The 15771-nt window shown below is 38.5% G+C and overlaps 1 protein-coding gene across 2 annotated transcripts in view; it reads left to right on the plus strand.

The window, feature by feature from the left end:
- Positions 1–3082: 3082 nt before the first annotated feature.
- The window catches only part of IL7R (interleukin 7 receptor), a 31347-nt gene continuing 18658 nt past the window's right edge, over positions 3083–15771 (plus strand). The window contains exons 1-3 of one of the 2 annotated variants that reach the window (XM_059416996.1): positions 3083–3128; positions 3427–3488; positions 11213–11351. In XM_059416996.1, the coding sequence (XP_059272979.1) occupies positions 3097–3128; positions 3427–3488; positions 11213–11351 (233 nt within the window). In that variant the 5' untranslated portion in view covers positions 3083–3096. Of the gene's footprint in view, positions 3129–3426; positions 3489–6931; positions 7127–11212; positions 11352–15771 lie in introns of those variants that run through there. The other variant, XM_059416997.1, reaches the window with a different exon arrangement.

Below are 15771 nucleotides of genomic sequence, written 5' to 3' on the forward strand. Positions count from 1 at the left end.
TGAGTACAAAACACTGCCAAGAATGGCCTAAGTTTTTGCTTGAAATAGGATTTTGCCGTTCTGAAAGACATTGTAAAGTAACCAGTGCAGGCAAAATTCAGCTTCTCATAATAAACTGGAAAAAAGTTGTGTCTTTTCAGTGACAACACAAATATGAGATGTACACTGGTACAGTCTATAGTTCCCTGCCTGTCCCTGCCACCTTTATCATTCTGCATTTACCCAAAATAAATCCCCTTCTTTTTGCTTCTAGTAGTGGAAAAGAGTTTAGTTAAGAAACCACACGACTTGGTCTGAAGTTAGGGAATAGAGTTATGCTGCTTGTAGAGAGGCAGAGAGTTGCTTTAGAAAGGGTGCATGCAGAGCCTAGACAGAAGAAAATGGTGAGGAGCCTCCCTAGCAAGGTCAACCCCCTTCCAGGGAATGGGGGTAGAATAAGAAAGAACAGGCTTATCTGCTCCAGAGTAGGGAGGTAGAGGCCAGCACAAATATTCAATGTCATACTATCAGACATACCTCCCCTCAACTGCCAAGATTGACATGAGAGAAATAGCCAGGAAACGCAAATCAAAAGTCTGAGACACAGCTGCCTCAGTCTCTAATTGTCCACGGTTCCCTGCGAGCAGCTCATCTACTTTGTCACGGTGTCCACCTCCCCAGGTCAATGTATTGGATTTCAAAGTTTTGTGTCACTGTCCCTTCTAAGGTTCTAATAAGAGAAAAACCTTTGATCCCCATATATGGCTTAGAGTTTCAAGAGATGCATGGAGTACCCAAATTTGGAGCCCTAGCTTTAGAGTTTTAATTTTCTTTAAAGCTCCTTGGGATCAGAGACCTGAGATCAGAAAAAATGGCCCTGGTTTGAATATTAAGTCTTATTTCCCCATTGGGCAAGTGCAAGTTCTGTCCTGCCGGATCTAGGTCCATTCACCTGATGAGTCATTTTGCATTCTTTACTCCCGAAATCAAATGCCTCCTCTCTGGTCCTGCAGGTGGAATTGGCTACCACTGCCTGTGTTCTTCATGATGTATACTTTGGCATAACTACTGAGTCTACAACCCTTGTAGAGGCTTCTTGTTGGCCCCAACATTCATTCTCCCCTTCTTCCTTTTACTAATAGATTCTCCAGTTTTAGTTTGAAACATTGGCTAGAAGTAGTCTCCACGGCCACTTCCAGCAGCAAGGGAGAAAGGAAAATGTAGTCTGAAAAGCAGTAACTATGTTTCAAACTGTGAAACTATGTTTCAAAGACAAGAATAGAAGTGATAGACACCATTTTCAGATCATGTTCTTTAAAAGGAAACCGACTCCTCTTCACTTTCTTGTTGTATCTGCTTCTCAAAGTCTGGAATAAGATCATGGTACAGGCCAGCTGACCTTAAAGACACAGGTAAGAGCAACATCCTAGGAAATGAAACAGTGGGCTGGGCACCTAACTGAATGAACCCCAGGAACAGCCTCACTGCCGTGGGTCACCTTCTGAGAGAGCAATAAAGCTTCATCTTCCTTAGAACCACTCTATTTCCAAGTTCCTGCATTTCTGCCAAATAGCCCAACTAATACATACAAAAAGAAATGAAAGTCCTATATAAAATTCCAAAGTCTCCTGAGACTAATAAATAAAAGCACAAAAGTTTACACATCCATAAGCAAAAGTAGGCAGGACTTCTCTGTTTTCTTGGAAAGCATCGGAAGTAACAGTTGTGTCTTAAGAATTCAGCATAGTCTTATGTAATCTGCCAACAGACAGACCCCTTGCTCCTTCTTTTCCAGGAACATCTGCCGATTCTATGTGGCAACTCCATGAACAATATCACTCAGGGTCACTCTGCTTATGTTGATGTTTAGCTTAGGAAATTATCAGACACCAGTGCTATTCTTTTTTTTTTTTTTTTTTGAGAAAAGTTTTTTTTTTAAGTATAATTTTTTATTTTTTATAAACATATATTTTTATCCCCAGGAGTACAGGTCTGTGAATCACCAGGTTTACACACTTCACAGCACTCACCAAAGCACATACCCTCCCCAGTGTCCATAATCCCACCCTCTTCTCCCAAACCCCCTCCCCCCGGCAACCCTCAGTTTGTTTTGTGAGATTAAGAGTCACTTATGGTTTGTCTCCCTCCCAATCCCATTTTCTTTCATTTATTCTTCTCGTACCCACTTAAGCCCCCATGTTGCATCACCACTTCCTCATATCAGGGAGATCATATGATAGTTGTCTTTCTCCGCTTGACTTATTTCGCTAAGCATGATACGCTCTAGTTCCATCCATGTTGTCGCAAATGGCAAGATTTCATTTCTTTTGATGGCTGCATAGTATTCCATTGTGTATATATACCACATCTTCTTGATCCATTCATCTGTTGATGGACATCTAGGTTCTTTCCATAGTTTGGCTATTGTGGACATTGCTGCTATAAACATTCGGGTACACGTGCCCCTTTGGATCACTAGCTATTCTTGAGGACTTAATTTTCACAGGTTCTGGGTTCTAAGAGGGCAGGGAAGCATGAGAAGTAGGATTGAGGGCTGGCTCTTACCAGTTTTTCCAGTTGTCTGGATTTGGATACTGGTGCGACAATCAGCACCACAGTTGTCTGGAAAGTGTTCTGCAGGCATAGCCCTTCCTGCATAGTGCTTCCCTGCAAGAACATCTCTGCAGAAAGAGTCACAGACCAGGGCTCAGGATGGTGTCACTCAATCCAGACTTTCTCCAAAACACTACAAGGCACTGACCCTAGAGCTGTGAGCAGGAACCTTCTGTGAACTGTCTGTTGGGAAGGGCCGGAAGGGAGAGACAGACCTACACCTTGCCCCGGCTGCCCCCCCAAAGTGCCAGGATCTGCACCCATTGCCAACAGGCATACCACTTTCCTCAAGGACCGACATTCAGGTTCACATTTGTATCAAAATTTGTGCGTATATTGAGAGCAAAACACTCTCTTTCTGGCAGAAATGTCTTCAGCAAACAGTGAAAAACAGGCACTCAAAGACTGCATTTTTGTTGTATCCAAAGACAGAGACTAAAATCTTGTCAGTGCAAAAGAGCTCTGACATTTCAAACTCCGCCCAGAAAGAACTCATTGCATGACATGACAGCTAGGCATGGGGCTGAAGACACAGGGTAAGGAGGAAAGGGAAATGAAAGAAGAGCCACAACAAGGAAAACGCTGTGCTCCTGGAAATGAAACTTTATAATGTTGGGACTCCCCCTCAGAGCCCTAGGGACTGACTCAGCACACACTGATAAAATGCTAAAAACAATTCATTGAGGACTAGAGCAAGATTAGGTCTGCTTACAGTCATCCTCGCCTACTTGATGCCTTGGGGGGGGGGGGTTCCTCTTTTTTTTTTTTTTTTCATAGTTCTCGGGGGTCCCCAGTCACTCCACTGAGCTGGTGTGGATTTCTTTCTTCCAGCAGAAAGCAAGTGCCCAGGACTGTTTCCCATCTTATGGATAATATCTTACTGTTAATTAAGAAAGGTAAGTGAGGGGGGGGCACTTCCTCAGATTTCATAGAACATGTTTTGGAGCTTTCTGAGTATTTTTTAAACATCAGATTTTGCCCAGGATATTCCTGTAGCAACATATACTGCCTATTATTTCTATTGGAGCTGCCGTTTCATTTTATTTTTCTTCAATGTCCAATCACAAGGTGAGTAACTTTTAAATCTTTCTCATTGGGGACAAATTACTAAATGTTACTATTTTATAAGCCTTGTACAAAAACGGACTCTGAGAAGTGCTTTTACTCTTAAAACAGTTTGTTTCCCAAGGGTGCTGAAAGAGATGACGTGTTGGTACCTGACCCACTAAATTAATAATTTCTGTCAAGTATGGAAATGAAATTTCTGGTCCTTAGGGATGAGTTCAGAGAGTGAGGATTAGTAATAAGCCTAAATTTGCCTAGGAAAATCTTTGTCCTTACATATTGGGACAAAGAGACAAAACCTGGGGCTTCCTGGAGTGGATTTTTACTAAGAAAACAGACAGTAAACAGTCAAATAAAGAATACACACCCTCTCCCACCCCCTATTCAGGAACCTCATATCTGGCTAAAAGGTGAGTTCTCTGAGCTCTTCAGGGCTCTACTTGTGATATACAAAGTTATAGACATAACTTATTACAGTAGGAAAATAAAAGAAAATCGTTCTTGCTTTCTCTGTTTAATAGTCTGAATGATCACGTGCGCACACGCGCGTGCACACACACACAGGAAGAAAGGAAAGTTGTGACCAACTGATACTGGGAGTCTTACAACAGTGTTCTGTTTGTATATGAGAAACAATAAAATGCCTTTCCTTTTCTGTGATTCACCACATCATAGGAACGCGTGAGACTAAAGGAAGACAGAATAGAAGAGAGGGAAGAGAGAAGGTAGTGGTACAAGGAAATGACAGGAAAAGAGAAGGGGGATGTGTACAACAATCAGGCTTCAGCGTCCAGGGATCTGCTTTGTCCTCAGTCCACTGCTGGGATCCTGACTTTACAGGTGGAGACTCAGGTGCCCTGAGCATCTTTCCTGATCTGCTTTTCTTAGCTCTCTACTTCTCTCACAGATTAATGACAAAACAACACAATGAAACTCTCTCATCTGGAGAAGTAGGTAGAAGCAACTTCTTCCTAAGTTTCCAAAGGCCTAGCCAGAGCTGGGCCAAGAAAGTAGAGAAGTCACCATTGCTCCCCCAAAATCTCTAGAAGGACTAGTGAGGCTTCTCTTTTCTTTGAGCTCCCCGCACTATATCTAGGTTTCTCTCTAGGTCCTTAGGCATCTCCTGCCCCACCCAAAAAGAGTAAGTACACCAGTGGAAATCCCCTGAGCAAACTAGCACATGCTGTACCAAAATATTGTGTCTTGGCTTTGTTCTTTTACATCTTCACAACTAAAGGAAAGAGATACAATCAAAATGATAGTCCACTAAAATGATAAACAAGAGAATTTAAAGAGACACAACCCAATTACTCACCCATGGAGTGACAACCTGAGCAATCCATGGGACCTATGCTGGTGGAGAGATACAATACATGATTCCTTCTCTAACACTTACTTAGTTTATGGGAATTCGTAGTTACATCTTTCTTGAAAGGATCTTCAGCTCATTGCAAAAACGTACCAATTTTCATGAATCAGACTCGTGGTTTTTCTAGCCAAGCTTTCAAGACAAGATTAGAAATGAGGGCACAAATTATTATTTGATGCACAAAATTGTCACTCTTTGAAATATGTTTGAAAATGCCAAAAGAAAACCTCAGCAGGTGGAGGAGATAGATTGTGTCCATGCAGCTGGCTTCTTGCTCTGAAATGTCCCTTGAGCTTGCACTCCAGAGTGTGATCTTATGAACAGGGCACCCCTTCTCTTTCACTGGATCTGCCTCAACGATGGGGACAAGCTTCCAGAGACTAGTATTGATGCCCAACTTCTTCTTTTCTTATTTTATGAGTCTATCACAATAACTGTGATGATGACATCCATGAACTCAGGCAGCTTTCAAAGACTTTCTGTGTTTTACACTTTGGGGTAGTGTTCGTCTTTGTTAATTCAGCCACTTTTACAACCCTGTAGGACCAATATCTACCCAATGTCTGTAAATCAAACAAAAGTTCACTATCATTTTCTACTCCACATCAGTACTCATCATCTTGTAATTTTAGTCTTATGGCTTTTTTTTTTCTAAAAAAGAGCTGAGGGGTATTTTATAACTCCAGTCCAGGTGATTAGCCAGTGAAGACCTGAGCAGTCATCAGTGTTATGGAAGGCCTGTCCGTCTGTTGATAACAGGATTGCTATCAAGCAGCACCTTCATTTGAATACTAATAGTGGTTTAAAGAAAAAGATACAACAATTACCAGGAAGTCCTTTAGACTTAACAAATATGACTACTTTAACCCAGGAACCAGGCTGGGAGCAATTTTGTTTGGCAGACAAGTTTGGGGAGAGTCTGAATTATCTTTGTCATTGTCCTAAGCTTTTGCCCAGTACATGTAGGGAGGTACCAGTGTGGTTTGCGAATACCGTATGTTCCCAAAATGTTGTGTGGCAATCACATTTTCACAAATATAAACCTACTAAAAACTCAAAGATAAGCAATCTATCCAATAAGCAAGGGATCAACAGCTTTTTTCTGTGAAGGACCAGAGCATTAAGATTTTACATTTTGTGTACCATATAGTTTCTGCAGTAGGTCCTCAACTCTACTGCTATAACACAACAGTACCTCTGTTCCAATAAAACTTTATTTGCAAAAATAAGTGGTGGGCCAAATTTTGTCCCTTGGCCATAGTTTGCCACGTCCTGAACTAAATAAATAATTCTTGAATGCCTACTTTGATGAGCAAGGCATAAGTAAGTACTGGAGACACCCAGAAAACCAAACAAAATTGCTGTTCTTATGAAACTCTCTAGTGTGTATGTTCAGAGATTGGAGGTGAACTATTTAAAATAACAATATATTCATAAAGTGCAGAATCTTTCCTTAAAGAGAAACCCCAGACAATCAACTGATTAGATTTCTAAGTTTAGAGTTTTATCTTGCTTTTTTTAATTGAATCTTATTTAATTGAATCTTAAGTGAATCTTTTTTTAATTGAATCTTTTTAATTGAATCTTATTTAATTGAATCTAATTTTTTAATTGAATCTTTAATTGAATCTATGCTTTTTTTTTTTTTTAATTAAATCTTATTCACCCTAGTCTCAGGTAGTTTGGGGCTAGATTTGAATGTGCTACCTTACTCTGGAATAAGCTGAATAAGTTTGGGGGCTGAAAGACATGTCAAAGAGGTACAATAATTCAAAGGCTCTATCCCTTCATTTCCGCTACCTCTGCTTACAACAGCAATACTTTTTACTCAGACTTCCTGTTTCTGGCACTTGCCTTCTTTTTTGCTGTGTTTATACTTCCCCCTGTCTGTGGTTAAGTAAGTATAAAGTGCCAAAGCTGTAGATTTGTCTCTGTCTCTCTCTCACTGCTGCTCTCTCTCATTCATTCCTACACATAGGCTCACACACCTCCTCTCTCCTTTCTTTCTCTCTCTCAGAATGATGATTCTGGGTACAACTTTTGGTATGATTTTCTATTTACTTCAAGCCGTTTCTGGAGAAAGTGGCTATGCACAGAATGGTGAGTCATTCCTAACTTTTCTTTAGGATTTCAGATTATCTCTAGCCTATGCTTCAGGTACTCAGATCCCTAACAGACCTGATCTGGATACTGGGTTGGAAAGGAGTTGGAGACCTTACCACATACTCAGTCATTTTTTAAGTTCTAACCACCAGGACGGGGGGTCTTAGGGACAATACTGTGGGTGGTTTATAAAGTCTTAGAATTGTCAGAAAAGAATGCATTTGACTCTCTAAATGTGGATCTTAATTGTTGGTCAATGCCTCTGCTCTTACAAAAAGAACACCCATATGGACACAATGGCTGTGCTTATTGGAGAATCTCCAAGGAAGTTTTACCTTGTTAAAAAATCAAGCTAGATTTCTTTTGCTTAGCTTTTCAGGAGGTTCCAAAAGCATGATTTTCATGATAAAATAATTTCCAGAAACAACAGCTTTGTATGCATTCACCAATGCCATATCTTTAGCACCTGAAAGAGTATCTAGAACATGTACTCATTCAGTCTTCGAATTGAGTATTTGAAAATTTCTTCAAAATACTTTAGTTTTGATAGACTTACCTGAGATTCTTAGTGAATAACTGAACAGAGAAAGATCTGAATGAGTTGTCTCATTGAAATATATTTAATTTTCTACATATTGGCAAATTTATCATCCTATAATAATCTTTGGAATCCTTGAAATACTTAACATCTGGAAGCCAGTGCTGCCTACTTAGTAAACAGGTTGTTAATTACAACAAGACTGTAGACAAAGGCAAAACAGCCGCAACAGGAGCCAACTGGGAATTTGGACCACCCATTTGTTCCTGATAATTAAGTCCTATCACTTTAAGAATTAAAAAGGCTTTTCTTACCAAGGTTATCAAATACATCAGCCTAATGATTCAGCTTAGATATGTCAAGTCATGTATTTACTAAGGGTGGAAATTCCTAGAATATTTTCACTAGGGGCATTATCAGAGGGCTGACATTTTTCACAGGGTGACCATGTATGAATTTCATTGTGAGGATGATTATTATTTGAAAGTGTTGCCTAGTGTTTGCACAGATAGGTGGTTGGCAAGTAACACCTAATTCTAACTCTTCAGAGTATAATCTGTTTCCTCTATATCCTCCTGGTGGCCATACTTTTTTTTTTTTTTCTAAGAAATAAGAATTCTAACTGAAAACTGATCAGATGGATTTAAATTTAAATTTCAGATGGATTTAGGAGATCTAACCACTCATCCACATTGATCATCTGAAAACACATTTCAGTTTGGTTGTATAATAATCAGCTGCTATTTGTTGAAAGATTCATTCTTTGATAACCACAAAGATGAACAAAAGAAGAAAGGGTTATTTTTTAAAAATCCAAGCCATTTATGCTTTTGATTAACTAATTTATTCCAATAGAAAGATTTCTAAACCACATGGCCTTGTCTATAATACATATTCAAATAATTAAATTTTTATAGAAAAATATGCTTAGATAGTGAGCATTTAAAGGATATGTTAACTCACTGTTTTAAGTTCTATGTAATTTCAAAGCCATAGTAATAATACTTTTGATAAAGAATTCTTTTTCAAAGGAGCCCCCAAATTTTTCACATATATTTCAGAATTAGAATTCTTATTTTACCTTTTCATTTATTATTTCTCAAAAACAACAACAAAAAGATGATAGTCATAACTAACCCTTTTTGGGTGCTTACTGTGTTTTAAGCTAAGTCTTTGCATATATTTTGTTCAATCATTCTTCAAAATAATGTGAATTTCCATATTGAAACAATGAGACATAAAGAGGTTGAGTAACCTGACAAGGACCACAGCTAAAAAGTAGAATAATAAGAATTTAAACCCACAGGTGTGGTGACGGAGGCCTTAACCACGGTGTATATAACCTTTACCTAAGGATTTTTCAGCTTAGATCAAGTATAATATTCTCTTTGTAAAATGCCTTGCAATTTTTGCAAGTTGTTGAGGGGAACTTATCTTGGTTACAAAGCAACTTTATTGGCTAAAGAGCCAAGGAACTGCTTCTCAAAACATAGTCACTTTAATTGTATGACCAGTGCTTTGTATATTGTATGAAAATGTACATCAGACTCACTCCACCAGACAGGATGGCTAAGGTAGGTGGGAGTGCTTTGTTCTACTGGTGCTCAGCATCTGCTAGACTGTGTTCTCTCTCTGGCTTATACTGATCTCGAAGAATTTTGGAGACAAAGTTGATCCACAGAAGCCTGAATCCAAACAGTAATGTAGGTTCTATTGTATAGGATTGGTGGAAGATTTATAAAAGAGAAAACATCAAGACAGAGTGAGGACTGCTGAGTAAAGGCAGGCTAAAGCCACCTAGAACCATTCCACTGAGAAAATAGCCAGTTCTTAGGAGACAAGAGCTTAGTCCTATAAGATTAGGAATGAACATGTTTTAAAATGTGAGCCCTATCTGAGGGTTTTGAAGGGGTGGGGAGTGGGAGCTTGGGGGAAACCAGGTGGTGAGTATTAGGGCACATATTGCATGGAGCACTGGGTGTGGTGCAAAAACAATAAATACTGTTACGCTGAAAAGAAATTAAAAAAATACATTATTAAAAAAATAAATGTGTTTCTATATTAAAAAAATGTGAGCACTAAATGATGGGTTTCCCCCTCATTATTTAAAACTGTCATCAGGAAGAAGGCTATACCTTGCTGAAATTACATAAGTCTTTGCTAGTGGCAGAATTGTGGGCCTAGTGAGTTCTAGGAATGGTCAGAAAGAGAAGTGCCAACAGCTCTTATCTAGATCTAGCTTTTCAAGATTTGTGGCTTTAACTGAACCAACCTGTCACTCAGCTAGTTGGTCCACTCACAACCAGCTTTACTAATTTTCTCACAGACCTGCTTAGTTATTGAAATAAAGAAGATGCTGTTTCTACATTTCATTGCATTCAGGACACTCAACGGGGGTTTAATTTTAGTACATTCTATATCCTATTTAAAACCCTAAGAGATTCTAATTCTAATTTCTGTTGTTGATGGGTCAAAGTATTTTCTTGTATTGATGGACCTGGAAGCCATCACAGGCTCACATTTGACCACTCCAAGAATGGCTTCGGTTACGCTGGATTTTTTTCAGGTCCCAGTCCAAGTGTATTTGCTGACAATTTTTTTTATTAAATACTGTGAAATATATATACAAAATGTCTGTTAAATCTTAGGGTCCTCAACCCAGTCTAAGAAATCTAGTACTATCTGTGACAGAATGTACTGCCCAAAAGTGGCTGAAAAAAAATTCTGGTTCCCTCCATACTTCCAGAATTCTGATGTCTTTAAGATATAATATCTATAGAGGAAGGATCTATATACCTATAGAAGCAGTACCTGTAGGATTCATGCGAAGGTCTACTAGATCTGAGTCCTGTCAGATCTAATTTTTTCTAACCACATTTGCCTTAGTAGCTTAAGACAAATTGCTTTAAATAAATATTTGTACAATGGAGATAAGCAATTATACTTTTGGTTGGGATGCCTATTTATGCAAGGAAAAGCTATCCCTTAAAAAGTGAACTTCTGACTGTAAGATGGTTCTCATTTTCCTTCATTCAAAAAAGAAATACTTGGGAGTAAATAAATGAAGATTAGTGATAAAGTCAAAGGCTAGATTAGGTAACATTTGAAAAATGGAGATAAAGTATCCATATTCGAAATGTACCATTTAACAGAAGAAATTAACAGTATAAAAAAGAAAGAGCATATTTAGTATTTTATTCTAAAGAAAGAGTATACTTAGTATTTTATTCTAGATCTCTGGGGCACTAACTCAATAGCAGAAATATTTAGAAATATTTGGAGGTTATTTAGTAATTGTGATGATTTTGTTTCCTGTTAGAAAAATCTGTGCTCACTAGAGAATTTGGTTTGGGTTTGGGTTCTTTTCGGTTTGGGTGTTGGTATTGGTTTTTCTGTCTTTTCCCTTGGGCTTTTCTTCTTTAAATAAACTTATAATCATTCTTTCATGTCTGCCCCAAAAGGCTACCATTTCTTTAATGTCACCCCAGATTTCAAAAGGAGGTACCATTTGCTTCATTAACAGCTGCAGATTTGTTCTTCCCCAGGAGAGTTTGAAGATGCCGAACTGGATGACTATTCATTCTCTTGCTACAGTCAGTTGGAAGTGGATGGAACCCAGCACTTGCTGACCTGTGCTTTTGATGACCCCGACGTCAATACCACCAATCTGGAACTTGAAATATGGTGAGGTGCCTAGAAATCCTGCCTCTCCTTTCATGTGCTACTTAGCAAAGGAGGGAGGATGGGGCCTAGTTCTCAAGTACTAAAGTCAAATAGATTCCAAAAACTTCCTGAAACCCCCTGTTGTTCACCAAAAGACTCCAGCAGAGATGCTCTCACAGTTTCATCTGTCCTGCCTTGCTGCTACAGCAAGCTGACAGGATGACCTCACAATCCTGACTTCGTGGCAGAGTTTAAATCTTGCCTTCCTAGGACACTCCTCCCCCAGATTTCTTTGTCCAACATGAGACAGTCTAGTGCTTTGTTGCACTCTGGAGCACAGCTACCTGGTTTCTGATCCCAATACTGCACAGACTTGGCTTTTTAACCTAAAGCAAGTTATGTAACTCATCTATGCCTCAGTTTCTTCACCTGTTACATGAAATATACTAACTCATAAGGAGGTCTGGATGATTAAATAATTTAATACTTTAATAATTTAATTAGAAGACACATCCAGTATATAATAAGTAATGGGAAAAGAGCATTAAAATAACAAAATCTGAGTACAGACCTAACTTCTACTCTCTTGACATAGTTTCACTTCGCATGATACCCTCAGTATCAATTTTCCAAAAATCTGCAGGAATAACCCAGCTCTTGGTTTCTTGAGGTCTCAGAGAAAAGGCAAGGGAAAAGAGAACGTTTCTCTCTAGTTTGAAAGTTTGATGAAGAGCTCAGGGAGCTTTCTTCTCCCTCCACAAACCATCTTTTGTTGCTGAGGGTTATTCTCTCTGATGACTTGAAAAAAATGCTCCAATGTGAAATTCTAACTTAGGGTTATCTCCAAATTCATATCAGATGACCTAATTAGTTTCTTAGAAAAAAAAAGTAAGTCAAGATTCACCAGTCGGAAAAGAGGGCTTCTTAAACTCAGTAGTCCTTCAGCTAAGCCCCTCTAATACAAAGTCTAGACAAGCTCTAAATCACATGTGTTATATTAAATTATAGGAGCTTTCCTGCATGTGCTCATGCAGTGCCTCCTGATGGAGTCATTGGAGAAGGATGGTCTTGGACTTGAATTCCACAGAGCGTTCTCACTCTGCCTCTGTAGGTTCACTTCTCTAACACACTTTCCAGAAATAAATCGTCAGAAGAACAGCAACCTTCTTTCCAGAAATAAATCGTCAGAAGAACAGAAACCTTCAATGTCCAGAATCTCTACTGCAACTAGATATACCAACATAGCCAAACAACTTATTCAAACTATCCACTCATTTTTATGGACAAAACCCCTTCAACAGAAGTTTGACTTTGGGTTTTCCACTCAGCTCTTTGATGGACTGTCATGCTAGGGTAGTTTCTCCTTGGGAGGCTGAGATGGCCTTTCTGGCCACTTTCCCTCACACCACTTCCTTGCCCCCTTGAATAAATTTGTCCACTCCCTTTTTCAAATTTCTTGATTATTTTTCCTGTCATATTGTAATCTGTCAGCAGCTTCTATTGGGGGTTTTCAATTGGATTTAGATATTTCAGTTGGAAAGAGATTGTCTTAAGACATGTTTTGCAGTGTGAAACAAATATGAGGAGGATAAGGTGCTCCTAGATAGCAGCTGTTTTTATAAAGGTATATGTTGACAGGGATTTTCATGTAATTCCTAGGCCCAGCAGGGACATTGTTTCTCAAATCAAAATCCCCTGGTGTGTTATATTTGCTGGATAGGCTAGGTTGCTTTTCCAGTGAAACTAGATTTATTGGAACTTTCTGTTCCTTTAACATGTTAATAAAGAAGAAATTGGAAATGACTCAAGAATGTGCTTTCTGATGAGGTCTTTACACAGTTTAGATTGTTGCTAGAAACCAGGTATTATTTCCCAGTTTACTAGGGGCATTTTCCTAGGTGAGTTTACCACCTGTCTGATCTGGCCACCAATCTCCCAGTGTTAGAAACTAAATTATTTAGTGTTCAGTGAGAGGATCCACCTCTCAGGAATGTAATTGGATTAGCCAAAATCATAGGATTAGATTACTGGCATGCCAGTTGATGATTTCACAGTGGTAGATAACAATTATTACAGATACCCAGATATTCATACTGGACTCAGGACCTATGAGACTTGGTCTTGGGAAAGAAGAGAAACAGAGCAGGCCAGTAGGGTGTATATCAATATAAATCCACTCTTACTGGGTGATCTGAAAATTTTTCATGCACCAAAACATTAACCAGTTTGCAGGTACCTAGAATGACAAAATAGAGGCACCAAAAATAGTCACCTAGGTTAGAATCCCAATAGCAACCCTTATAGAGCTCTGTGACCAAGGAATTACTTAAGCTCTCTGATCAGAACAACTACCTTGCATCGGGGTTTTTGGCATATGGTCAATACCTGTAAATGGCACTTAATTCTCAGTGTAGACTGATTTTCATTAACAATGTGATCAAAAGTTTGTTCAGTAAATAGAACGTAAAACAAAGGAGTTTGTTCATTTTAAGATGAAGGTTATTTGGTTCAGACTTTAAAGTGCTTATTAAATTTTTTAGGATTAGCTGCCAGCACTCAAACATCTAGTTTATCTCTTTAAAAATCAGTTTTGATAATAGTGGGCCCATAAAGCACAAGTACAAAGTAGAATTCCAGCTGCTTCTGTGGGTAGACATTGAAATCTCAGTCCAGAGGTTAGGCCCACTCTTATAGATACCAAAGGCACTTGAATTGGGAAGCCTGCTTTTTAGCTGTTTGAGTAAGTCCTACAGTCAGCTTTCAGAAGGCAGCTGATTTTCTTTATTCCCGCATTCCTGGGGGTACCACATTCACTCCCAGTTGCCACCTACAGATATCACTTCACATACGTCACTCTCGGTTTCATCATTTACCACCTGTGACCAGGCACCCTACCAAATCTACCTCTAGAATTACCTAGCAATATCTGTCAGGTAATTAATTTAGTCCTTCTTCAGTAAACCATACTAACTTTCAAAGTTGTTTGATATTTTTGAGATTGATTCTGTCTTTCAAGGCCAAATGATGCTTTTGTTTCTGTTTTTACTATTTCCATGGAGACCCCTGTCTGCCCCCTCAGGAGAAATGCATTTATCCAGATAAACCAGACATGATTGCAGGAAATTTAGGAAGCTGGAGACAGGGTAGAGAGGCAGGCACTATGGTTTTCCCAACAGTCTCTCCCAGTTTTCAGAAACAGAGGGTTTTTGTGAGTGGCTTAGGTTGAGGTCCCCTGGGAAGGTCCTGCAGGCCCAAATTTGTTAGCCTGAGGTCAAAAGTACATCAACAACAACAACAACAACAAAACAAACAAACAAATAAAACAAACAAAAAACAGAAGTAAAGCCAGCAAATCACCGAAGTAGTAATTTCTGAAAGTTTATTGTGCATGTACCAAAGGGTTTGCAAACCAGGAGCACTTAAACTAAAATATGGAATGAGGCTTAAAGATATATTGTTATAAAGTAACTTATATCGTGGAAAGGCGATGAAGGTTTATTCTTTACAGTGATTGGCTATAATGTTAGAATTTTCTTAACTGAATGGAAATTGGTTAGTGGTTACCTCCTATCAGTTTTGGCAAACGATTTAAGTTTTGCTTATGATTGTCAGAAGCATAAGCAAGAAGTCACCCAGGTTAAGTTAATCTTGCTTGTCTTACAAAGTAAGCTAAAACATCTGCTTACATGACTAACTCATTTTGTCTGCCCAGAGAATATTCAAGTTTGGTTTCTGTGTTTAATTTTAACATTGGATAATTATAATCCTTTTTTTCTCCCCCCAAAATACCCTAAAATGGCTCTATCTGACAGAAATACAGTGCAATCCACAAACATCTGAGCCATATATGTAATTCTAAATTTTCTAGTAGCCACATTTTAAAAAAAAAATTGGTGAAATTCATTTAAATTAACATATTTAATATAATAATATATTTAATTTAATATATTTTATTTAAGTTAATATATCTAAAATATTATCATTTCAACATGCAATCAATATAAAAATATTATACACTCTTTTTTGCATGCTAAATCTTCAAAATATGTTGTGTATTTCATAGAGCACATCACAGTTTAGACTAGCCATATTTCCAATGTTCAATAACCACATACCAAGTAGTGGCTATTGTGTTGAACAGTGTAGTTCTAGAATATGTCTAATCTTAGCAATAAATACTTAGCAACAAAGTAAATTGTTTTAACCTAGTTAAGTTAATTGAAATTCAATTGGATTGACTTGAGTTTAACTTATCATGGGGAAGACACTAAATTTTCTTTTTTTTTTTAAGATTTTATGTATTTATTAGACAGAGAGAAATCACAAGTAGATGGAGAGGCAGGCAGAGAGAGAGAGAGGGAAGCAGGCTCCCTGCTGAGCAGAGAGCCCGATGCGGGACTCGATCCCAGGACCCTGAGATCATGACCCAAGCCGAAGGCAG

Source organism: Mustela nigripes, chromosome 12 (genome assembly GCF_022355385.1).
Source record: "Mustela nigripes isolate SB6536 chromosome 12, MUSNIG.SB6536, whole genome shotgun sequence".
Classification (NCBI taxonomy): domain Eukaryota; kingdom Metazoa; phylum Chordata; class Mammalia; order Carnivora; family Mustelidae; genus Mustela; species Mustela nigripes.